General features: G+C 38.3%; 2 protein-coding genes across 6 annotated transcripts in view; both read right to left on the bottom strand.

The window, feature by feature from the left end:
* Nucleotides 1-330: 330 nt before the first annotated feature.
* On the bottom strand, nucleotides 331-2,434 carry LOC134076298 (bcl-2-related ovarian killer protein homolog B-like). Its single transcript, XM_062531284.1, has 4 exons — nucleotides 2,258-2,434; nucleotides 1,915-2,043; nucleotides 1,226-1,389; nucleotides 331-922 (listed from the first exon to the last, which is right to left on the bottom strand). Exons 1-4 carry the CDS (start codon nucleotides 2,427-2,429, stop codon nucleotides 797-799), a joined length of 591 nt encoding a protein of 196 aa, XP_062387268.1. The 5' UTR covers nucleotides 2,430-2,434; the 3' UTR covers nucleotides 331-796.
* A 5,170-nt stretch (nucleotides 2,435-7,604) lies between these two features.
* Nucleotides 7,605-25,606, bottom strand: part of septin2 (septin 2) — a 39,020-nt gene continuing 21,018 nt past the window's right edge. For 4 of the 5 annotated variants that reach the window (XM_062533271.1, XM_062533269.1, XM_062533270.1 and 1 more), the window contains exons 5-13: nucleotides 20,921-21,044; nucleotides 19,940-20,074; nucleotides 19,733-19,850; nucleotides 19,239-19,340; nucleotides 16,064-16,209; nucleotides 15,782-15,904; nucleotides 12,648-12,708; nucleotides 9,604-9,709; nucleotides 7,605-8,540 (exon numbers count right to left, since the gene is read on the bottom strand). In XM_062533271.1, the coding sequence (XP_062389255.1) occupies nucleotides 9,623-9,709; nucleotides 12,648-12,708; nucleotides 15,782-15,904; nucleotides 16,064-16,209; nucleotides 19,239-19,340; nucleotides 19,733-19,850; nucleotides 19,940-20,074; nucleotides 20,921-21,044 (896 nt within the window). In that variant the 3' untranslated portion in view covers nucleotides 7,605-8,540; nucleotides 9,604-9,622. The remainder of the gene's footprint in view (nucleotides 8,541-9,603; nucleotides 9,710-12,647; nucleotides 12,709-15,781; nucleotides 15,905-16,063; nucleotides 16,210-19,238; nucleotides 19,341-19,732; nucleotides 19,851-19,939; nucleotides 20,075-20,920; nucleotides 21,045-25,606) is intronic. The other variant, XM_062533273.1, reaches the window with a different exon arrangement.

Genomic DNA, 25,606 nt, shown 5'->3' with positions numbered 1-25,606 from the left:
TCCTATTCGAGGACAACTGATTTTGTAGGGTATGGGCCAGCATATAATCATTAAATTAATACAAAAATAAAATAAACCTTTAGAAGAACCTCACATGTGTGCAAAGGACCCCCTGATTATAACCTTGATTCTTTTTGTTCATGGAAATGGCATTAATTTCCAACAGAATCAGCACTTTTCTTAGTGAGACATGTTTTAGGCAAATTCTCAAGAATCAGTGATGTGCAGATCTTACAAGGCCGGTTTTCCGCTACGAGATAGATAAGAGACAGAGCAGAGAAAGCAGGGAAAGCCACCATTTTCGCCACATCAAGTCATTTAACCATCACAATGATTTCTAAACTGTTTTATTGAGTTGAAAATGTTGCATAGGGGGCCTTTAAGCTATGCCCCTTGACCAAAGTTCTTGCATTTCAAAAACAATCTCCATAATTTGAAAAAGATACATACACTCAACATTATTAAATGCTATACATCATCTTTACAGTAAGATAGGCATCTTGAACTTCATTCAGAAAACAATGGCATCTGTGAAAAACATTGTGAAATACTTGAAAACTAGAAGGAGTGGCCCCCAGAGACCAAACAAATTTTTTCTGTAAAAGTGCCCTCGGTGTCCCAGGAATCGTTGACCAAAAATTCAGGAAGTTGATGACAGGGGAAAAAAAGCTTCCCTATAGACCCCAAATATGATCACTAGGAGCAGTCATAATTAGTGTTCAGTGGATGTTGTCAGGGATGAATTCTCTGAAGTTCAGTTCATTCTCAGAAGAATTCTCTCCACTTCCGTTCATTCTCACCATGCCTTCGTCAGTTTAATGAAGATAATCTGCCAAATGTTTCTCCAGGAAATTATAATATTGTTCAACCAGTATGACTGTAGGTTCGGGGCAGGTTTTACTATACAATTAGTAATTTCCACCTAATAATAATAAAGAAAAAAGCAGATTGTCTTTCATGCACATCAAGATCAATCATTTCCTACATTTCAATTAACTTCAACCACAAGTATGAAAAGAGGTGCTTTGTCTTAGATTGCCTAACACACTGGCAAAACACATAAAAAATAACTACTATAAAATATAGACACAAGCCAGTGACACTGTCATAATTCACAGAATTATTGCAAAATACAGTGCATAAAAAAACTTAAATGGAGCCGATTACTGAGATCAGTTCAAGTAGTTCAAGTAATTCTAATATTCTCTACATGAGTACAACTCACCCATCCACCTTGCTGGATCAACCACGGAGCAAGGCCCTTGTAAGCAAACACTCCCATGCTATCCACTATAGTGTAAATCATATCTGTTTGGCCTTGCCTTACACAGTCCACAGCCAAAGCACCTGCCAATGCATAAACAGCCACCACTTTCCCCCATGTCATTCCTGCAGAAAGAACGCAGTCATGGTGGGTTTTGCAGAATTAGAATAAAACAAAAAATAAAAACTTGTGATGTGGATTTGTTATGGTTTAGCAAACATTTTAATACAAAACAATCTCTAAAACATGGAACCAATCAAACCAATTTTTTTCACATATTTCGGCCCAATTCCCTGGCAGAGAAAACACCAGATCTGAAAAAGTAAAAGTCCTGCCATGTATTTTTGAAGCATGTAAACAAAGGTTCACATGCCAAAGTAAAAGTCCTGCCATGTATCGGTGAACCATGTAAACAAAGATGACAGCTTTTGTCCCCTGGGCAACCTTTACTCTGTGTAGTGCATGCAGTACTGTGTGTCAAACTATGTACCACTATGTGGCACATCTAGGTATTGTTTTTGATACATCATTATTGTATTAAATATCTATCCAGCATGTTGGAGTCCTGACCTGAAGAGTGTATTTCCATTTGTAATACAAAGATAATACAAACATTTAACACACACCCACACACACACTTGATGTCTTACCAGAGGACGATATCTCCATTGCAACAGTGAAAAATGCATCGGACACCATGCTTTCTACATCAACCAAAATGTTCAGCTGCTTTGCCACATCACGATAAATATATGGATGCATGCTCTCCAATTCATCACCTAAGAAAAGAAAAACAGGAAAAGCAAACAAAGGCTGTTGCACAATAGTCTTAGCACTTACTCACTTATCCAAGTGCTTTGCCTTTGTCTTTCATGTAGGTCTTGTTACTGTTAAACACCTGACAGGACATTATTGTATTATAGTGCATCATGTTCCTTCAAATGTCCTTACACTTAAAACACCTGTAGGGTCTATTACCTAACCTAGACATACCTAATTTCAGGAGCACTGCGAAAACATCTTCAGGTGTTCCACTTGACTTTAGATGTTCATATTCCACAACTGGGTAGATCAACCCCTCTCGAGCGAGTCGTGAATAGATGTACTCTATACAAAGTGCCTTGCTTTGGAATACAAATGTTCGGGTTTGCTCAAAGGCTTCCATCTGCGGTGCAGACATATCCTAGTTGACGTCTGAAGGGAGAGATTATCACCAAATTCTTGATAGGTGCAGTCTTTAAACATTTAATTTCAGTCCATTTAAACAAGTTCATTTCCAATACTTGCGATTGAGAATAGATAGCACGCTGTCCACAGATCAGAGAAATCTTCTTAATGTAGACAATTTCAGAGGCTATCAAGGTCTGCTGCATCCAAGTCAACTATTTTCTGTTTTAAGTTCGCTTGATGATGGAGTCACCACAATTGGTGGCCACCAGTTGAAAGCAAAAGTGTCTTCATTAACTTTCTGCACATAGAGAAGCCGTACTACATTCATCTTTCAGGATACCTAGTTTAGTGTGAATAGAGTACGTTAAGATATTTTGAAGATGAGTTGTTTGCAAGTTGAGTGATCTTCTGAATGAGGAGCTGACGGTCTGATGACCAATAGATGACATCAGAGAGATTGAGGTTGATCCTTGTTTAAACGAATTAGTGCTTCTCTGTGTGAATGGTTATAGGCAGTGCTCAACAGAGGACAGCCTATAATCCGTTCTAAAAATACATGGCTCAGCCAAAGTGACTAATGGGGCCATCAAATGCTGGAAAGAAATTCTGTCAGATCTCAGTACATTACATTTTAGTAATATTACTGGAATACATCACCACCAGCAGCAGCAATAATAATAATAATAATAATAATAATAATAATGATAATAATAATATGCCAATTATAATAGTAATAATTATTATTATTATCAAGGCACAACCAAATATGTAGGCTATAGCCTGAATCAAACGCAACCAGACCCTAAAACGGAGCATTTATAGCGGTCAAGGCAATTCACAACAATTATTTTTGGTAGCACTTTATAATAACCGTCGCCTATAAATGGTAAATTAATACTTTATTTAGTATAAATTTATACATAATATAACTGTTTAGAAATCACATAATGATAGTTAGTTAATTATTGTTAACTGTTATTAGGCTGCCTATAATAAGTAAATTGATAGTTTATTTAGTATAAATTAAGTTACTTACAAGCATATTTGTTAACAGTTAACGTGCAGCTTGTAAGTGTTAACAAGCAGGCTGTTAATGGTGACAAAGACATTTCTTAGCTATTCTGCAGCCCCCCAATCTAAAGTGAGAACAATGTAACTAACAGTTAACAAGCCATTTCTTAGCTACTTGTAGTAAATTCTGCAGCCCCCCAATCTAAAGTGAGAACCATGTAACTAACAGTTGGTCTAACATTCTATCTTTAGATAACTAGATCGATTAAGCTGTGAGATATACACCTTCAAAATTGCTGCAACTAGTGGGAATCGAACCCGGGCTGCCTGCGTAGCACTGTGTGCTGTAGCCAACTTAGCTACATTTACCTTACCTTGAATTTTGAAGTTGTTGTACTTGGTTCTATGTTCCGCTGATGTTCATACTGTACACCAAAGATTCTAGAGCAGAGCGTAGCGCTCTATGATCTTTGCTTTACATGTAGACTGCGCACAATTTTATGCATTCACTGAACTGCAACACCATCAGAAACATATTTGTAAAAAGGGTAATTGGTATTGTAGCGACCGGCTGTCAATCATAGGGTGCCCGCGCTATGTATAACCAGAGACACATAGAAACAAGTAAAACAATTTCAAATACCACAGAAATAGAGACGTAGCTCAGTTGGCTGCAGCATACAGTGCGATGCAGGCGACCCGAGTTCAATGCCCACTGATTGCAAACATTTTGAAGGTGTATATCTCACAGCTTAATCAATCTAGTTATCTAAAGATAGAACGTTAGGTTAACTGTTAGTTACATGGTTCTTACTTTAGATTGGGGGGCTACAGAATTTACTACAAGTAGCTAGGAAATGGCTTGTTAACTGTTAGTTACATCGTTCTCACTTTAGATTGGGGGGCTGCAGAATTTAGTACAAGTAGCTAAGAAATGTCTTTGTCACCATTAACAACCTGCTTGTTAACACTTAAGCTGCACGTTAACTGTTAACAAATATGCTTGTAAGTAATTTAATTTATACTAAATAAACTATCAATTTACTTATTATAGGCAGCCTAATAACCGTTAACAATAATTAACTAACTATCATTATGTGATTTCTAAACAGTTATATTATGTATACATTTATGCTAAATAAAGTGTTAATTTACCATTTATAGGCGACGGTTATTATAAAGTGCTACCTGCTCTTTCTTTCCCCTAGCCGTTTATAGGTAGGCTGGGTGAACCCTGCCTGATCTGACAGTGATTTGGATTTCGCCCTGCAGCTGGAAACCTGCACATCTATCTCTCCTGTTTCATGTCCACATCTTCTGGGTCTAATCATAAACCATCTTATCCAAAAGGTGCACCCGGATCACAAATATACAAAAGTGTACAGAGTGATTTGAACTATGCACATTGATCACGCCTCTTGTGCAGTAGAAGTAAAGCGCAGACTCCCCAGACTAATGCTCAATCTTAAAAGATTGAGCTTAGTATGGTGATAGTCAGGATTTTGCTAGAGGTCTGAAGCGGCACTGCTTACAATATGTGCCGAAATTCCTTTTTCATCCAAATGTGCATCCTTACATAGATCGTAATGCATTTATCAATTATCATTTATCAGGCTATACAATTAATTGTGTGAAATCAGAGGCAATGCCACTTAATGGATCCTGCAAGAGTGTCTTGAACATCTGCCCTTTAAGTGGTCTCCAGAGGGTATAAAATATTTGGGTATTATTCTAAATCCTGAGTCCTGACTTTGGGTCCATAGTCTCTACAAATTTAAGCAACATCTTGGGGAAGATTAAAGAGGACTTAAACAGATGGAGGTATTTACCACTTTCGCTATTAAAATGAATGTTCTCCCTCGCTGTATGTTATTAATGTTCTTCCTTTACCTTTTGACAAAGTTTACTTTAAGAAAATCAACTCTCTTCTATCTTCCCTCATGGAACGGCAAGAGAGCGAGAATTGGTAAACAACTCGCCCGTGACAAAGGTGGAATGGGCCTTCCAAATATAGAGAAGTATTACATTGCCATAAATGCCAGATACCCTTTAAAATTGTCCCAAATTATCCCTAAAATCATTGTGGTTTGATACCAAATATTTGAGAAACTTGGAAAACCCCATCATAAAATTCTCATGTGAAATAATAAAACTTTTACATAACATGTTACATTTTGATCCCCACCTCTCCTCAAACACTCCAATATGGAAGAACAGCGCTTTTACGGTGGATAGAAAAACGTTGCAAAATGAGCAGTGGGAAAGAAAGGGGCTCTGTACGCTGGGTCACCTTTTTTCTGAAGGCAGTATAATGTCCTTTGATCAATTTAAAATCAAATTTGAGCTTACAAACAAAGATTTCTGTCTATAGCTTCAAATTAGATCACAACTTACAAAAGACTTTGGACAACACATACAACTCTCAGAACTATTTAATATAGAAAAACAACAGAAAAGGGAACACACTTGAGCAGCAAAATGTACAAGATAATAACTGGAAAAGTGATGCTATTACATCGCTGGAAAAGGTCTGGGAGAAAGACTTCGAGGCAAATATATATTCAGACTGCTGGCAATCAATTTGGCAAGCAAAAAAGTAAAAAATCACCGCTCATCCATGTGAGGTGCAGGATTAAGAGTAACTTGATATTTTAAAGAAGAATCCGCACACTTCAAGTCTTTGTGCAACAATTTTAATTTTTTATTTTTTCATCAGACTGCCTGATGAAGGTCTAACGACCGAAAGCTTGCACTCAGTAAAGTTCTAAAAAAATCTATTTGGCAAATAATGCATAGGATATCAAACTCTGTACGAAATAAAACTATACATTTTAAGTTAATCAATAGAATATACTATACTAGGAAACTTGCACTTACGGGTTCGCAAAACAATGACAAATGTTGGCACTGCAACAACGTGAAAGGAACCTACATGATATGGGAATGTCCCAAATTACAAATATTTTGGAATAAAGTCATATTCATTTTATCCAAGATCATTAAAGAAAAGAATCCCTAGACCCTAAATTATGCATTTTTAACTACAAGGACAGTATGTATTGGCCCCCTTTCAAGAAAAAACTGTATCTAATGAGTGATAAGAAGGTTATAGCAGTTAACTGGAAGACCACCATCAATATTTAATGAAAGAACTTGGCTACAAACATTTGAAACACTAGTCTGGAACAAATGTCTAACTCTATATACACAGGTACCCCAAACATTTGGCACCAAATCAAACAACAAATTTACAGTAATATTGCCTATTATAGTTAGCCTGTCTGTATGTAGGTAGGTATGGGTACATGTAAGTATGCAGGAGATGTTTAGATACACATGTTGCATGTACAGTATGAACACAGATATATGATGCACAAATAAATATGTACTGTATATGGTAGATAAGTATGTTTGTGAATATATACTTGCAGTAGTCACTTATGCAACTACGCATTGCTATATGCATGCAGGTGTGTATGTATTGCATGTGCTTGTGTGTGCATTACTATAAGTATGCATGTACTTGTATGCATGTATTTATCTATTGTATTTATTTACGAGACGGCTGATGAGATCCAATTCCACTATTTCATCCATCAAAAACACTTTGTTATTTTAAGTATTGTTGTTTTTCTCTTTAAATTTATGTATATGATTTTATTCCCCGAGCAGGGAAAACCCAATAATAATAAAAAATAAAAACAGAGATCGTTATGCTACAAAATGTAACTTGCAGGCCATTCCTTACACAGGCTGTAAAGGTTGAATTTGCTAAAATGTTGTTGGATCAACAGATACTGCTGGTTTCTTCGTAACCATTATAGTGTACATTCCATGAACTCAGTCGTGTAATTAAGACAGTGTTTTCTCATGTCCCAATCGGCAGAAAGTAAAATCAAGTCTATATAATTCGCTGAATGTCAAATATCATTCCAGTTTCCTGAACAATGATACCCCGTCAACGGCTTTTAGCAATTAAACTGCTTTGTCTATATTATTACTTTAAAAAGAAACAGCAGCAGGTAAATTGTATTTGACACTAATAGTTAAACTCTGCCATCATACTCTTCACAGGGTACGTTGTCCATATAGATTATGGATCAACTATAGTGCTAGTAGCATACACATGGTGCCTCAGCAATTTGTACACAACAATTGCTTTACTGTACAAAGTGATTTCTTGTTTTTTTTTTAATTTGTTTATTATAAAGTTCATGAATAAAAGGGAAGACTGGAATGTTACATTGATTAACATTGGAGGTTCAAGCACAGCATTGGAAATTCACACACAGACACATTAGAGAGCATCCACATTTATATATCTGTTCCTTACCATTTAAAACGACACAGAACCTTTTGTAACAGAACAACCCAATCAAAATGGTTCATTAAGGGAGGACTCAATACTGGGGTAGTTGTTGCATGTACCCAATTCTTCAAATGCAATATGATACTTCACAGTCCTAAACAACAATATAGCACTATCAGGCAGAGACAAGACAGAGGCACATATTCATGGTTAACAGCAATGAGAGAATCCATCATCTCCACTATAATCCAATTATTATTCCAAACTGCCCCATTTTCAATATCCCAATCATAACAAACGGCCCTCTCTAAACAACCGTCCAAAACATATTTGGCCACATACTAGAACAGGTTAGTGATACATTTAGGCAAGGTGATGGTAGTGGGGAATAACAATCAAATTATTTAAATGGTGATGAAAACCTAAATGCTGCAAATGATGTGCACACTGAAATAAAATAAAAAAGTGTGTGTGTGTGCGTGCGTATGTACATACACACATACACACGTGGCTCTTAACAGCAATACAAAAAAAAAAAAGAAATGAGAAAAAAATGAGAAAATACAAGCATAATTCTTCATCTGGATTATATTCAGTCAAATATTAAATGTACTGTAACAGTATATGCATAATACAAAATGTAATACTGCTTACAAAAAGAAATACATTTGAAAATACAAAAAAAAATCCACACAGGAGTTACCTAAAATAAAAGCATGGCAAGCCATACTTGCCTGCACTTTAGCAAGTTTTCCTTCCCTCCCAGCCTAAGTGGCAGCTATGCACCTAGGGAGAAGACATACAAATGATATCTTAGTATAAATTCTGATTTCACAGATAACAAGTTCTGACAGAAACAGAGTTCAACAGTTCAGTCTGTTTTGTCTACTGTTAGATGGGTACGCTGGCGATTACGCCACTCCATCTGACATGTCTTGTCTTTGTTATGTTACCCTTGTCATGTTTTATCTTGTGTCATTGTTATTTTGTACATTTGTTTGTTCATGTGTTGTCACGGGTACGCTGGCGACTACGCCACTCCGTTCGGCACTGTCTCTGTCTTTATGTAACGCGCTTTGGGTTGCACTCTGTGCACGTTAAATGCGCTATACAAATAAATGTACCTTACCTTAGAGCTTCAGCATTGGTGTGAGATACCCATTTGATTGGGGCCAAGCACTACAAGATGCACCCATTTCTACTATTTAGCTAGTTTATAGGTAATGGACATGAACATTGGTACAGATAGCAAATTAAATTGAGAGCAAATCCCAAATATACCTATACTGATGCGATCTTGAGAACAGAATTCTCAATTGTAACAGACAAATGAATGAACTGAAAAACTAGGTAGGGTATCGGATTTTCGCCATTTTGTCCAAATAACTTGAAATCCTACTCCTAACCCACTTACAGCCACTGAGTTGGAAATTAAACATGTCAATCATCTGTGGAACGGGCAGGACTCGGAAAAACTCGAGCCAATTACATTCAAAACCACCTAGCAGGATTGGAGAGTGCGTTCGTCAATCAAACGGTTGTGCTGAAACCCCCGCCCCCATTTTACCGTGACTTGAATAGCTGTAAACAGTGTTGTAAACAGGGCTGTACAGTGCGCCCATTTCACTCGCATATGCAAGGATTGTGACAAATGGATTAACAAGGCGCCTTGTTGTGTATAAAGAACAGATTGAGATGTTCCAAAATGTGAGTCTTCGGATTCAGTACCAATTCAATTAACTTTCAAATATGGCAAATGAGCAGTTAGATTAAAGTTTGTAAAACCAGCCTCTGCAGATGACCATCTGAATATTCATGTTCATGTTGGATCACCATTGTTGGCTCTTACCCTTCAGGCGTTATGTCCTTCAAGCATGCACGCCATCTCCTTCTCCATCTCCTTGCTTCTGCATCTGTGCCTGCATTTTAGCAATCATTTCCTGCATGCGTCTGAGCTACAGGGGTAGAAAAATATTGAACATATTGACATATTTTTGCTTTTATATTATCTTTAGTTAGTCAATATTGATTTGTAAATCATGTTTTCTTTTTCTATTAATATAATAGAAGATAATATTAACATAATAGCATGAGTATACATTAAATTAGAGGTTAGAGCAGGATGAATCGTAGTTCTGCTTCTGCAGTATCCTGTCCAGCTCCCACGCATCTTTCACATTGTGTCCTACTCTTACAAAAACATATGGTGGACCGGGACTGTGCGCGTCAGTGCCTCCAAAGTATACTCATCTCTCAGCAGCACAAGTTAAATCACCAAATCACAGTGAAATTACTTATTTAGTTAACTTAAAGCGAGAACTGATATCTTTACGCCTTGGTGTCGATACTCAAGGCCATTTAATGCTAAGACGGCACCCAGTCATGATCCTACTTATTTAACAATGTTGCATAGTGCAACATTAAGTGCTCCCGCTGCGTAATGCCAATGTCAGAGACTTCATTCTTTGTATTATGAGTCGGTAACATCAGAATGAGTTATCGATCACCGATTTTAAGTGAAATAACTTCACTGTATTGCAGGCATGAAAACGGGTCAGGGGTGAAAAAGGTGAGCCTCTCCTCTCCTCTCCTCTCCTCTTCTCCTCTTCCCCCCCCCCCCCCCCCTTATGGAGACTTAGGGGGTATTCACACCTGCCTTGTTTAGTTCGATTAAAACGAACTCAAGTTCGTTTCTTGCTTGGTTCGGACCTTTTTGACTGGTGTGAATACAATCACTCGAACTCTAGTGCGGACCAAACAAGCGGACCGAGACCCAGCTGAGGAGGTGGTCTCGGAGCGGTTCCTATCGAACCCTGGTGCGGTTCGTTTATGGTGTGAAAGCAGACCGACCTCGATCCGACCCAGTTACAGAAATCTACCTTTTTTGGATTTGACGAGCTCCCGTAGTTTTTGCGCATTATGGGAAATGTAGGATAGCTCCGTGACGCACAACAGCTGTAAGCAGCAGTGGGCTAACGCTTTTTTTGCCAACAATAATTTGATTTTGCATCTCCTACCCGTTCCGTCTTCCGTAGGCCTGCTGTTAGCATGTTGGACACACATGAGAGCTCTTCTCAGCTGTTTCGTTGCACGTCTTCGTGGTTGCAAAATTACGAGCATGATATTGTTAAACTTGCATCAAACGGTCTTGACACTCAAGCACTTCTGCAAAGCTGTAACTGTATAAACTATATTGCTAGGATAATAACGAGTACAGTACGCAAACATAGTATTTACGTGGGCCAACTTTGACTTTGGCTTCCTATTCTTCACCCCACCTACACGTTTACCAGCCAATGGTTGAACGACCTTAGCACATGTGCTTTTGTTTATAAATTCTGGTCCGGTTGCAATTAATCACGGTGTGAAAGCGAACCGCACTAAAAAAGAAAAAAAGAAAAAAAAATTGGTCCGGACCAAATAAGTGAACTAACGGACCTTCCTGGTGTGAATACGCCCTTAAACTATCAGAATAAGGATAAGTCTGAATATTTGTTGGACCAAACCAGGTAATCAATAAACTTGCTTGAGACACACACTATTTCAAACTAATATTATTATATAAAATAGGGTAGATAGGCTTACATTTTTCGTTTAATTTTTTAAAACGTTTTAATAGGCTATGCAGCCTAGGCTATTACAGATTGTGGTGTTATATTGTGCTAGTGTGTTTAACCAACCAATAAAGTTATGTGAACTGTCTTCATATTACATGTTAAACTGTAGGCTACCTGTAGGCACAGACAAGGCTACTGATCAGGGTCCTGTAACTCGACAATCAAATGTAAATACGTTACGCATGGCTTACGAACTCGTAATGATCCGGGTGTAAACTTGTCGCAAGTCACACACATAACTCAAACGGTTATGTGCGTTACGCGTGGTCTGAAGCAGTCGCAACTTTTTTTGGCTACGTTACTATAGCGAATCATTTGAGTTGCATATCTTTTGCGTAGGCTTTGCGTAAGGTCTATGCGCATTGTGCTTCAAGTAACAGGGCCCACGTTTCTTAAAGACAGCATTATCATGTCAATCAACTATGTCTCTGGACAAAACGAACCCGCCCAGTTATGAGCATTTAATTCAACTGTCACACTAGCCTTTGATATACTGATAAAGTCTGCCTATTTGCTTCACCTTTTGCCGATCTAGATGGTTCAAACTGCACGTATATATTCTTCATCAGAAGAACTCGTTATGTCTACATTTTTGTGTAATTTCGCTAACTTTCATAACATTAGAAGAAAATGTACCTACGTTGCTACACTAATCTCAGCGTCTTTTTCTAATAGAAGTTGAAAGTTTCAACTAGCCTACCTGTGAAATCCCTCGGCATCTATCCTCGCCAGAATCACTATTCCACCTGACATCTCAGACGCATCTATTTGCGCTCACAACAGGGAGGCTATACTTGGCGTGCGCCTTCTGTTCCCGTTGCGTCTTTGTCAACAATTAGCTTCCACTAATGTTTATTAGACGCATAGGGCCTACATTCACGCATCCCTTGCTGATCAGACACGTTTTAAATGCGGCTCTGGAAACACCTCAAGATACGTTAGCGTCTGCGCATGATTTTTAAATTGTAAAAATTTAAATTTAAGTTGTAAATTCAATTCACCCCCCCCCCCCCCCCACTAAATATTTTCTCATCGGATCTGCACGAATCATGTAAGTCACCTATTTTTGATTCAAAACGGCGAATTTCGTTGAAAGGTGAGGAGTTTGCATGCCTGGTATTGCTTTAAAAAAGGTACAATAACTTGCTATTCAAGGTCAACAGATGCTTTATACAGATGCATTACAATATATCTTGTCAATGCACTATTGTTTTTGACAACAAATATCTGACCTATGCTTTGTCTGATTAATCTTTTCTACAACTTGGCACCTTACCTCAGCTTCCTTCTCCTGCAAGATAATATCCTTGTCCATCTCCTCTGGTTCTGGGCCCTTCCTGAAACAAAATGACGCAGTTAAGATAACAGGGCTCAGATGGGCAAGAAAGGCCAAGCTGAGTACTTTCCTTTTCTTTAACAAACAAAAAGATCTGCATCACTGACCTATATGCAAAAATCAGTTTAGAACCATTATGATCCAACTGCAATGGGAAAGACTAACATTTTAACACTTTCACAACACAGTGCACTCTGTAAGACTGTGATATTAATCATTCATCTTGATATCTGGAATTCCCAAAAAGTGCCCTTGCCGGGCCTTGATCATCCATCAAGCCATGTTGGACAACAGCAATCAAGTATTTTAAGGCAAAGCTCCACAGGTCAATTGTGTGACCCAAGTAACATACACTCCTCATACAGTATGGCTATGCATCCATGTAAAAGGGTTAGGAGCAGCAGACTATAACAAAGGAGTAGAGCAGTGTTTCCCAACCTTTTTCCCTTGAAGGCCCCATTGCCTGTGTCCAAGACAAGCTAGGGCACCCTACCCGAACTCCTACCCGCATACACACACAAGCCATTGTTTTATTCAACAAGCGGTGTCTGGGGATGAATTACCAATGCCTAGCCTAGCCCGACCTGAAGGTTGCTTATGCAAGTTCAGAGGTCGGAGGTAATAAATAGCTGCATGAATTTAAATGTGGAACAAAAATATGCTTTAATTTGGATTATACTGGAGTTTTGATAATCCAACTGGGTGTGTTATTGGGATTTTATACATTTAATGTGTGCAAATATAATTTTGGTAATCTCACAACCTCAGCCCAGGCAACACTGTGTAGACCCCCTGCAATCTCTGGTGGCCCCTATCGGGGTCCCCGGGCCCCAGGTTGGGAACCACTGGAGTAGAGGATTATGAAATAAATACAACAAACATATGAAAGGCAAAATACTTAAGGGCAAAACATGAGTTGCTTCTTGAATGTTAATTCTAGAAAGAGAAGATTGTGTCTCTCAGACTCATTCTTTTCTTTATCAAATGCACTTTTAAGTCTAATGAAGTTAATAACATCCATAGCAATGTCTTGGGTTATAAAGAGCCATGAACACAGCAACATTTAGCAATAGCGTAAAAGGAGGTAAAAGGAGGTAAAAAGGCAGAGTAAGATGGGTACTACAGGCACTAGAGAACAAGCCAAGGGGAAAAGATAGGAATGTTAAGACCTCAACAGTACCTTCCCCACTGATAACTGGCTTAGAATCAGACATTTTTTTAAGGCATGTTAAAGGGAAGTTTCGGAATTAAAACAACCTGGGAGTTTTGAGCTAGACTGTTGTTTGCATTAGCAACGGAATGGTATAAGCATCGTGTTGAAGCAGGTATACACACACAGCAAAATAAATAGCTATTTCCAAACTTCTGACAATGTTCAAAATAGCCTTAAGGGCAGTTCACACCAAGAACGATAACGATAACGATAACTATAACCATAACGATAAAAGCGTCCACACTGGCCAACGATAAGAGAAGTCTCTCCTCGTGTTAATGAATGTGATGGCTAGAATATTATGGGTTCTGATTGGCTGTTAGCTTTTTATCGTTCTCAAAATCGCTCTGAAAGTGATCAACAACGATATCGTTCTTCATGTCGTTATCGTTATAGTTTATGTGTGAACGTGGTCATTCATATTAACGAGAGCGATATTTATTTATAGTTATCGTTATTGTTATCGTTCTTGGTGTGAACGGGCCTTTACTCTTCCATAGTAATATCCATAAGGTTCCTATAGATAAAGCGAAGTATTGCAAACTTTTACATGTAGAGAGGCAAGAATAGTTTCTGAAGGCAATACATTGCTTTACGGTAGCATCAAATCAGTGGTGAGTTCCACTCTGTGACAATCGTGCGATGATTAATGTAATTTTGCTCGTAAAGAAACCCGTTAACAACCACAGATAGACCCAGGTTGTTTTAACTCCAAAACCCCACTAATAATTAAATTCTTTCAACACGCACATAAATTCACTTATTGATCAGCTCTAATATTTTAAGCATTTTCTCTTATCCAGCAATGATTATGGGTTAATCTGAAATGCATACAGGAGATTTAGGAATTTGGTTGTGCATGAAATCTTTAATGATTTCTTTTGTTTTGGTTGGGCTGAGCTGGAGGTTATTTTCAAAGCACGAAGTAACTAATTGGCCTACCCGTTCACTGTGCTGGTCTTCACTGTTGTCTGATAAATATCAATATTTTCGTTTTTGATGGTCTGAATCAATGGTCTTTAAGGAGTTTGTTTTCATCTCACCTTTTCAAAAATATCCTGAATGTCAGGCTGAAATAAGATGGGTGTGTAAATTGTGTTTCAAGGAATTATAGGGAAATAATTAAATTAACAAAAGAGTAATTATGCCTACTATAGACTGAAAATCTGTGATTTCACTTGCAGCTCCAGCCTGTCATAATGTGAAGCTAACCCCAACACCGCGGAGCATCCTTGATTTCACTTGCCAAATTCATACACTAAAACTGTTGTGAATTGTCAAGTCTCTAAACAATGTATGCCTAAAGACCACGGTCTAACATTTGCCGTGTTGCTTGCATAGACTTTACAATGATAATGTGTAATGATATACAATGTTTGGTAATGCCTGATTTTTAAATTATGTTTAAGAAAGTTGTATAATTGAGACAGATTATCCTGACATTTCAGAATGACTTGCCTAGCAGTTAAGAACTTCATATTTTATTTTCATATTGTAGAACAGAGAACAAAACCTCTCTCTTTGCACTTCTAACGTCAGTATAGTAGCGCATTAACCAACGAGTGGGATCAGGCAGTCTACTACTCAGTACAATGGCCTACTACGATCATGATCATTTTGCAGTTATTATTCAACTTATAATACAAAAAAAGATATCACAATGCCACACAAAGCTATAAAACTGGAAATGATTTATGCTCAGTATGGTTGGCGTATGTAATATTTTTTGAAAATCTACTTTGTAAATTGAAGATAATTCAAAAATTTAAGTACATGGTTTAATCTTGTTTTTAGTTGATTTGTGTTTTGTAGATTGGGGAAGGCACAGAAAGGCATGCAGACAGAGCAGAGCAGTACGTACACAGGCGACAGAGGCAAAACATAACCATGGGAAGACAACCTGCCACCACGTTTCAGGCGTTCAGATCGGAAGTTCTCGTAGTGCAAATCCTGAGTCACCTCCTGTAGATCCTGCATGTGCGTACTAAGGGGAAAAGAGATGTGCAGTTTCATCAATAGAGAACATACAAATCCACAAGTACACAATATAGCGGTACAAGGCAACAAGGCAACTCCAGTAATCATGCACTGTTGATCATATCAGTGCCAAATCAAGTAAATCAAAATAATAATGCTCTCTTACATGAGCATGGTGCGCAACTTGAGGAAATCATTATGTTCTGGGTTCTCCACTTCTACCACACCCCATGGGTACAACCGTCCACGCACTTTCTTTCCTTTGGCTTCAATCTGCTGGTTTGATCCCACCACTGCAAAAGGAATGCTGGCCTAGAGACAGAATTATGTATTTAAAATGGTTAGCTAGTTTGTGAAGAACTCATGTTTGCCAACCTTGAAAGTCCACTTAGTCATGTAGTAAGATAACTGATCATTGCAGTAAGATAACTAAGTTAATGTCAATGTCAATGTCAATTTCTTTGTATAGCATATTTAAAAAACAACAGTTGACCAAAGCTAAGCTAACGGTGTTCTTCTAACTTGGCCACAATAGGCTGAGCATACTCAATGACCATGCAAACACAAACTTAGGTCAAAGTATTGTTCTTGTGGTGTAGAGCTGCCAGTCGCATATTCCTTCATGAGGTCAGGCATCAGTGGATAAGCTGGGCCACTCAAAAGAAAAATGGGTATAGAATCCTCCTCATCCACAATCAGCTTTTTAAAGGAGAATTCCGGTGTGAAATTGAGCTTAACTGTACCGAAACATGTTAAGGTGTACTCACACGTGTTTTAGACGCACTTTCACTCACCCCCAGCATTCCGAACTCCTCCGTTTTCAGCCTAGCTTACAGTAGGCTTGAATCTATTAGATTGGGCATTACGTAGCCTATGCAGCTAAATCGCTATTTTTAAACCATTAAAAAGGTTCCAAGTAACTCCACACTGCATTGGTTGACTTCTGAGGGTCCTGACATTTAAAACGAGATACTTAGAACTTTGGAAGTGCACAGGAAGTTTATTAAAAAAGACTGTTTATTCAAGCAGTACCTTCATAGAATCTCTCCGCTGGGCGCCATCTTGTGGTGAAGTCGCGATAAGTCGACTGACGAGCACAAACGAACAGGAAAGACAGGGGGACATATTGCAAACATTTTGAGCTTTGTTACTCATCATGCTCATGTAGACAGTATAACTATATATTTCCTATGGAATTACTTTAGCAATATGTTCCCCTGTCCTTCCTGTTCGTTCGTGCTCGTCAGTCGGCTTATCGCGACTTGATTCCAAGATGGCGCCCAGCGGAGAGATTCTATGAAGGCACTGCTTGTAAACAGTCTTTTTTTTTAATAAACTTCCTGTGCATTTCCAAAGTTCTCAGTATCTCGTTTTAAATGTCAGGACCCTCAGAAGTCTACCAATGCAGTGTGGAGTTACTTGGAACCTTTTTAATGGTTTAAAAATAGCGATTTAGCTGCATAGGCTACGTAATGCCCAATCTAATAGATTCAAGCCTACTGTAAGCTAGGCTGAAAACGGAGGAGTTCGGAATGCTGGGGGTGAGTGAAAGTGCGTCTAAAACACGTGTGAGTACACCTTAACATGTTTCGGTACAGTTAAGCTCAATTTCACACCGGAATTCTCCTTTAAGCGTAGGTATCTTACCAGTCTTATACCAAAAATTCACTTCTGAATTGACACAGACGCAGGCCACTTTGCAGCCAGGGGGGGTTGCCTCTGCACTCAATTGGATAGACCTAACCAATCAGAGCAACAACATAGCTCACCGTGAAGAACACACTACCCTTCTTCTCCACAAATGCCTTAACATTGTTTTCTGGTCGTTTTTTAAAGTAATTGTGCTGTCAAGATTTTGTACAACAGATGTGATATCGAAATCTAAATGTCTAGCTTCTAGCACTTTTCTTGCAAACAAAATCATCGAAGCGTGCTCAGATGATATGATAGAAAGGGCACTGTTGCTCATCTGTCCATCATCGTACAAAGACCTAAAATGTTGATCAGCGAACTTGGCTAATGATTTTTAGCAGTTATGCTAAAAATTATAATTGTGACCTTCCACGGCGAAATCAGTCACATTGTCCAAATTTTCAAAATCATAGTTATTACATTTTCAGGAAGGGGCATAATCAACCTTCAAAACGATACCTATATCTAATGAATTGAACGTCATATTACTGAAATATAAACATTCAAAGGAGTTGAGTTCATCCTGTCATGCCAAGAGAAAAACGGAGAAATCTGCTTCTGAAGTTAACCGTCGGCTCAACACTCACGAACGCTTTGTAAGGTCGCCGCTATTACAAGATGTACGGTACTTGTATTAACGATACAGCACGTGGATGGCTTGGTGGTTGTCAATGAGTGCATTTACCGTAAATATTGGAATAGAGCTGCAAAAACGAGACGCCTCTAACTTCCTGCTTCCTCTAACTTTCTCACCTCAAGAAACTCACGTTTTTAGACTAGAAAAGGTCAGTTTTTCGGCGAAATGTATTCACGGCCGTACAGTGTAGACCTCCCACTGTTTCAAAACACACACAAAAAAAATCCACGATTTTAGCACACGTGACATAAATGGTAATTTTTCTCAGAAACGTCTGTTGCGACGAGCGACTGGTTTTGCCGTGGAGAGTCACAATTATGCTAACAATGCTATCTAAGCTAACCATGCTAACCAGGTTGATTAGCTAACTTAGTTAACATTTTTGGCATAAGTGCTAGAAATCATCAGCTATGCTAACTATGCTAACAATGCTAACCAGGTTGATTAGCTAACTTAACTGATGATTTCTAGCATTTATGTTAAAAATGCTAACTATGCTAACAATGCTAACCAGGTTGATTAGCTAATTTAGCTAATGACGTCCATTATGTCAACAATGCTTAAAAAATAAGGCTGCAAAAAAAAAAAAAAAAAAAAAAAAAATTATCTCCCCATTCATTTCAATGGGACCGAAAACCCCATTCATTTCAATGGGTGAACGCCTCTGGTGGAGCATGGCGGAACTACAAGGGTCTAAAAACGGGAATACTGGAAAAACGGCAACCGGCAGCCATCTGACATTAACAAGCAACCTACACCGGATGGGGCCTGATTTATAAGTGTTTGAACCGCTTTGTTAGCTCAAACGATCTAGGAGAAGAGGCGTTCTCAAAAAACGGCCGACGGATAGCAATAGATGGGCTTGCCTTGCAGCAAGCCCACTAATTAAACATAAAACAACCTGCTTTTGCACCTGTATAGACTTCCATGACTACATGAGGCACACCATATGAACCCAACAATCACGTATCCATGACAAAATTGTAACTAGCTATGACAAAGGCAGATGTACCTTCAGAATTCTGGTCTGTTCTTTAAAGTCTTCATCTTCATCAGACTCTGCATCAGGCAGATGGTAGATTTTGATGCCATGTTCATCAATCTCATCAAGAATCTGTCAGGAGGAGAAGAGGAATGATTGTGACATGGCCCAGATTATTTACTGCTGGCCTTCAACTTGCAAAGTGCATTTAATGCACTTGGCCCTCTACTGCGACATATATGACAATGCAATGCTATGTTTAATAGATTCAGCACATACAACATGAATGTAGTCCATAGAGATATACGCATAATATAACACAATTTGTTAAACTCATGAATCAGGACTTTCCAAGTGGTCACAAAAATACATTATGGCATTATGTCTCATGTCTCCGTCTCATTAAGTAAACATATGGATAAGTCAGAGTAATATTGAAGTTGGTTAGGTTGTTGGAAAGTCATATCTAACACTAAAATAAATGCCAATGGCAAAATGGGTGAACTGTGGGTCAAATTCTTTACCCTGCGTTTCAGTCTCTCTCTTTCTCGCAGAGTGAGGGTGTCAGCTTTGGCAATCACAGGCACAACATTCACTTTATTGTGGATAGCCTTCATGAACTGAACATCAAGCGGTTTCAGCCTATAGAAAGAACACAACTTCATCAATGTGTTTCAGCCTGCAAAAGGGGCTTTCAACTTTGGTTTTGTGTGTGTGCTTATATAACATACCCATGTCCCAGAGGGGAGATGAAGTAGAAACAGCAGTGGACACGGTTGTCAACAATGTGTCTGCGGTTTAGGCCACTTTCATCATGCAGGTAACGCTCAAACTGGTCATCAATGTAGGAAATAATGGTGCTGAAACTACATGAGAGCATAATGGTTTAGGAAACCTAAACTCTCTTTGCATACAATGAATGAAAAATTAAGTTAAATGTACAAAAAGTTATCCCTCCTATACATCCTCATTACTCTTAAAGGAACACACCAACATTTTGGGACTTGAGCCAAAACGTTTGGACACCCCTGGCTTAAGGGCCACATTGGGTCTTGAAAATTGGCCAGTGGGCCTGTTTCCAGCTCTTTTATGCTGCCCTGATCGCCAGTGTTCATTCAGTCCTCACATCCTCGAAGAAGTAGGCCATTTCCCAAGACAAGAGAATTTCCTGTAATTTATTGCTGGGTATGTTGTGCACGTTTATCTTTGTCTCAGTTTAACTTGTCTCTTTAGAAGAATCCGGAGAAGGCTATTTAGCCTTCCATTCCTGCAAAAGGTTTTTTTGGAGGCTGAAGTTCAAGCTCCGGGTCCTCATAGCTTTCATTTCCTTTTGCACTTTAACATTAGTGTTGCTTACAGATGAAGTCTGATTAGTTTTAATGGCAAATCAAAATAGTTTAACATGTTTTGTTAAAACAGCCTAATCTGCTTTGCCATTGCAAGTGAAAAATGTATTTCTGTATCACAACCCTGGTCATGTGGGGAATATCCGAAAGGAGTGCCAGTGTGTGAACATTCCACACCTGGACGGAATTTCAACCTGGTGCACCGGGGAAGACTGTTACACTGCCCAGCACTATGTGGAATTTTCATTTTCAGTTCAAACTAAGATATTGGTCAAGAGAAAATTACAACATTAAATATATATTTGACAGGGGCATGAATATTTTGGGGCTTAACTAATGTATATATAAACAAAAGTTGTACTGTACCAGTCTTGGCTGTTTATGGCATCTCCATAGCCAGGTGTATCAACCACAGTTAGACGGAGCTTCACACCACGCTCCTCTATTTCAACTGTGGAAGCTTCGATCTGCACAGTGCGCTCAATCTTTTCTACAAACATTAGAAAATGCAAAAGAAAATAAATTTATACAATAATAATAATAATAATAATAATAATAATAATATCAAACTCAAAATACATTCTAGGGATGTAAGGGTATGAAAATGTTGGTCACTATAACCGTGGGGTTAAGTTTTCGGTAATAGTTAACCTATTAACCTGTTTGATGCTCATTGAACTCAATGCAAATCAAACAAGCTAATAGGCTAACTGAACAAAACTGAACAAAACACCATGCCTACCTCTAGGTATGGTGAAGGGTGTGTGATGATGTGGGTACATTTTAGTTCTAAAGACCAAGGGAACTTTATCAGGATGCATAGTATCCTGGATCCATGAAATAAGTGGCCTTTAAAAATAAAAAACTGCCTAACCCTATGTGTTAAATTCCCATAGGATTACATGGGGGTGCCAATATTTTTGACCCCAGTATTTTGGGAAGAACATTTATTTATTTATGATACATTATTCATTCACAAAGAAAATTGGTGTGTCCTTAAAGGTTGGATTTTTCCTAATTTTATTACTTAAGCCATTAAAATCAATTTCCAAAAGATGATTTTATATTCCTCTTTTTAGTCAACTTTAGCATGGGGTGCCAACAATTTCAACCATGACGGTATGTAAAATGCAAATAATGATGTGTTGTTAATTTTTGCAAAATAGTGATTTTTGAAAATTGACTCATGAAGAACAGGACTTGCAATATCGATTGAATGCAATAGAAAACAGTTAGTTTTAAAAGAAACACTCTTTTTTTAATATTAAACTACGTTATTCCCTTAACTAACACATTACCGCGCCGAGTCGTAGTGCTATCATCACTCTTGGAGTTTAAGTTTCACCTTTAAGTGAGGATATTACTGTGCCGAGTCAAAGTGCTACCAAGTGCTATCCTGCCATACATTATAGTTATCCTTCTCGTCACTTAAAATAGTGCCACGTACTTTGTGTCACCATACTTGGTCGAGTAACTACTCGTGTGACTGTTTTAAAGGGATATTCCGCCATTTTTGGAAATACGCTCATTTTCCACCTCCCCTCGAGCAAAACAATCGACATTTACCTTGTTCCCGTTCATCCAGCCATTCTGTGAGTCTGGCGATACAACTTTTAGCTTCAGCCTAGCATAGATCATTGAATCGGATTAGACCATTAGCTTCTCGCCTGCTAGCTTCATGTTTAAAAGTGACTAAGATTTCTGGTAATTTTTCCATTTAAAACGTGTCTCCTCTCAAGTTAGAAAGTGCAATAAGACCAACTGAAAATGAAACCTGGCGTTTTTCTAGGCTGATTTGACATGGAACTACACTCTCATCTGGCGTAATAATCAAGGCAACTTGCAAACGTACCATAGGCGCAGTGATATCTTACGCAGCATCTGAAAATAGTCCCCATAGACAACAAGCAGTAGTAGTGCCAGTAGCTGCAAGTTGCCTTGATTATTACGCCAGATGAGAGTGTAGTTCCATGTCAAATCAGCCTAGAAAAACGTCAGGTTTCATTTTCAGTTGGTCTTATTGCACTTTCTAACTTGAGAGGAGACACGTTTTAAATGGGAAAATTACCAGAAATCTTAGTCACTTTTAAACATGAGGCTAGCAGGCGAGAAGCTAATGGTCTAATCCGATTCAATGATCTATGCTAGGCTGAAGCTAAAAGTTGTATCGCCAGACTCACAGAATGGCTGGATGAACGGGAACAAGGTAAATATCGATTGTTTTGCTCGAGGGAAGGTGGAAAATGAGCGTATTTCCAAAAATGGCGGAATATCCCTTTAATAGGGAAAACGTGGAGTTTGGTCGCTTGTAACTTCATCTCTGTTTGGATCCTAATGAATGAACTGGGCTAGCTAAGTGCTATCAAAGTAGTGTCGCACGCCAGAGCCAATGGCCCTCATTTATGAAACGTGCGTACGACAGGCGTATGCTTATTTCCACTCAAAGCATGGGATTTATCAATTTGAATGTGATCGGTGGCTACGCTCGAATCCCAAGTCTAGTCTCAATGTGCAGCAGTAAATCGGCACTGGATGTGGATTAGAAAGTTGAAGAGTTGAATACACGGAATATTTCGAACATAACACTTTTCCTGCACATGTGTAGCCTTGCTGCAATGTAGCCTATTATGTTGACACATTTGATGGCTTAGGATAGCCACATAGGAGATGATCATTTTCTCTTTGGCAAACATAACATTCATAAATTATATATTTTTAATTATTTTCAATGGGCAAATGTCAGAGTCGTATGGTTTTGTAATGAATGTATTTATAGTATGAAGCGTTCTCTGCAAAAATAAAGTCTGTTGTACTTAAATCGCTCTAGTTTCATGCCTTCCTTGATGACACTTCTAGCTGTCAAAATTAACGAGGTTCAGCAGGACGTCATGTGGCTCGAGATCACAAATGCTTCTCTTTTGCACTTTCATGTCGTAAATTGTAGGGGCGAGGCCATTAAAACAAGCATATATAGGGGTGTGATATTTAAATCACACTTGTTTCCAGCCGCCACATTTATCAACACACGTTTATTCTTACGCTGAAAATTGGAGTGATATGACAATGGCTCACGGGTGATGCATGAAACTTTCGTAAGATGATTTCTGCACTCAGATCTGTGCAGGTTTCTGCGCTGGGTTGATAAATGAGGGCCATTGAGTGCACACATTGAAACGTGAGAGGTATGCATCAACTCGTCTTAGTTAAGGGAATAACGTAGTTTAATATGAAAAAACTAGGGCTGGGCACGTTAACGCGTTAATATCACGTTAACTCCTCAATCAATTAACGCTGATAATTATTTTATCACGCATTAACGTATTTTTTATTATTTATTTTATACTGCAAAAGTCTGTTGCTCACAGGCGTCTCATCACGCATTGAAATTCCATAGCCTACATTCACGAAATCAGGAGATGTGCAACAGAGAGAAGCCTACATGACTGCACTCTAACAAAATATTGAAGGAAATAACTGAAATGTACTCTGTTGTTCTGCTTAGTTTTACAGTAAAAGTTTGAAAAGAATTTCAGCATCAGAGTTTCCCATGGGAAATTGGTTAGCCCTATATCCATCTACATCTATTCTAATGTAGCTTCATCATTACCACAGGCACAAGTGGGGGCAGAATTACATAGAGTGACAATGCATTGGTTGATTTGGTTAAAAAGTCACAGGTTGGTAATTGATTATAATAGTAATGTTGCTACTCATAAATAATGAGCTGTAAAGTAGGCTAACTTTTTTTTTTTTTAAATGATATCGACTAATTATCGTTATCGTCAAAATCACAAAAAAATATCGAGATATAATTTTTTGCCCATATCACCCACCCCTATAGGCCTAAATAAAAAAATATTTTGACATTATACCAGGCTAGGCTTATTACAACAAGTATTATGGAAATATCTGACTACACGCACAGTTAAAGGTTTTGCCAAAAAAGTGTGTGTACAATAAGCTTTAAATTTGTATTTGTTTTGATTATATTGTGTAAGTTGAGATTTATACTAAGTCATTTATTTAACTGCTACTGTACTGTATAAACAAAATGCTGATGTTACATGTTTGCACGAATAAATGCTATGGCACTTGCGTTCATATGACAGCACATTTAAAATAAAAATGTGCTATATATTACTTTTGAATTCATTAGTTTTGCGTATAATAATGTGATTAATCATGATTAATCAGGGAAATCATGCGATTAAAAAAAACGTTGCCCAGCCCTAGAAAAAACAAAACAAAAACGGTTGAGTGTTAATTTTAGAATCCTTATTAATGGCAACATTTTACATTAATGAATCCCTTGGTGTACTTGTTTTTCCAGTGTGAGCGTATATGTTGGGTATTCTCTTACCCTTTGGTTTCAAGTAAGCTTGTGAAAATGCTTGGTTTTAAGGGGTTCCCCTTAGCCCTACCCCTCGATCAAAATGAGAATTGGGATAGCCCTTGTTCTCATGTGAACACCCAAGGGGGAAGATAAAGAATTGGGTTTCAGACACAAACTAGTAGAGATGCACCGATAGATTGGCTGGTGACCGGAATCGGCCGATTTTCACGTAATCGGCCGCGACCGGCGACCGGCCGGTCAGTCTGAGACATGCCGATTTTATGCCGGTCAAATGCACTCGCACCTAATTATAACATCACACAGCTAGCAAAGGCCAACACTCAGGGCTAGATAAAGCGCTAATATTGAGTTTTTCTATGCAGCGAACGCTTTGCTTTGCCATATTGCGTGGAATTTCCTAAGCTGTCACTTAGTTTTTTTGTAATTTTCCAACATCTCAGCCTATGTAGCACCTATACACCAACTTTCCAGTTATACACTTATCAGTATTCTGAAGATATTTATAGTTGGATAGGCCTATTGTATGTGACAAGAAACATTTTTATTATGATTTTTTATTGAAAGTAATTGAGTGGCTTTGAATCAAATGTAGGGTATGTGATTCTCTTTTTTTTTTGCCATTTTTGCAAAATCTCTTGAAATCCTATTCCTAACCCACTTACAAACACTGAGATGGAAGCATCAGAATGGAAATTAAA

Source organism: Sardina pilchardus, chromosome 3, assembly GCF_963854185.1.
Source record: "Sardina pilchardus chromosome 3, fSarPil1.1, whole genome shotgun sequence".
Taxonomy (NCBI): Eukaryota; Metazoa; Chordata; class Actinopteri; order Clupeiformes; family Clupeidae; genus Sardina; species Sardina pilchardus.
The sequence above is the reverse complement of the archived record's forward strand: the minus strand, read 5'-3'. Positions and strand labels throughout refer to the sequence as shown.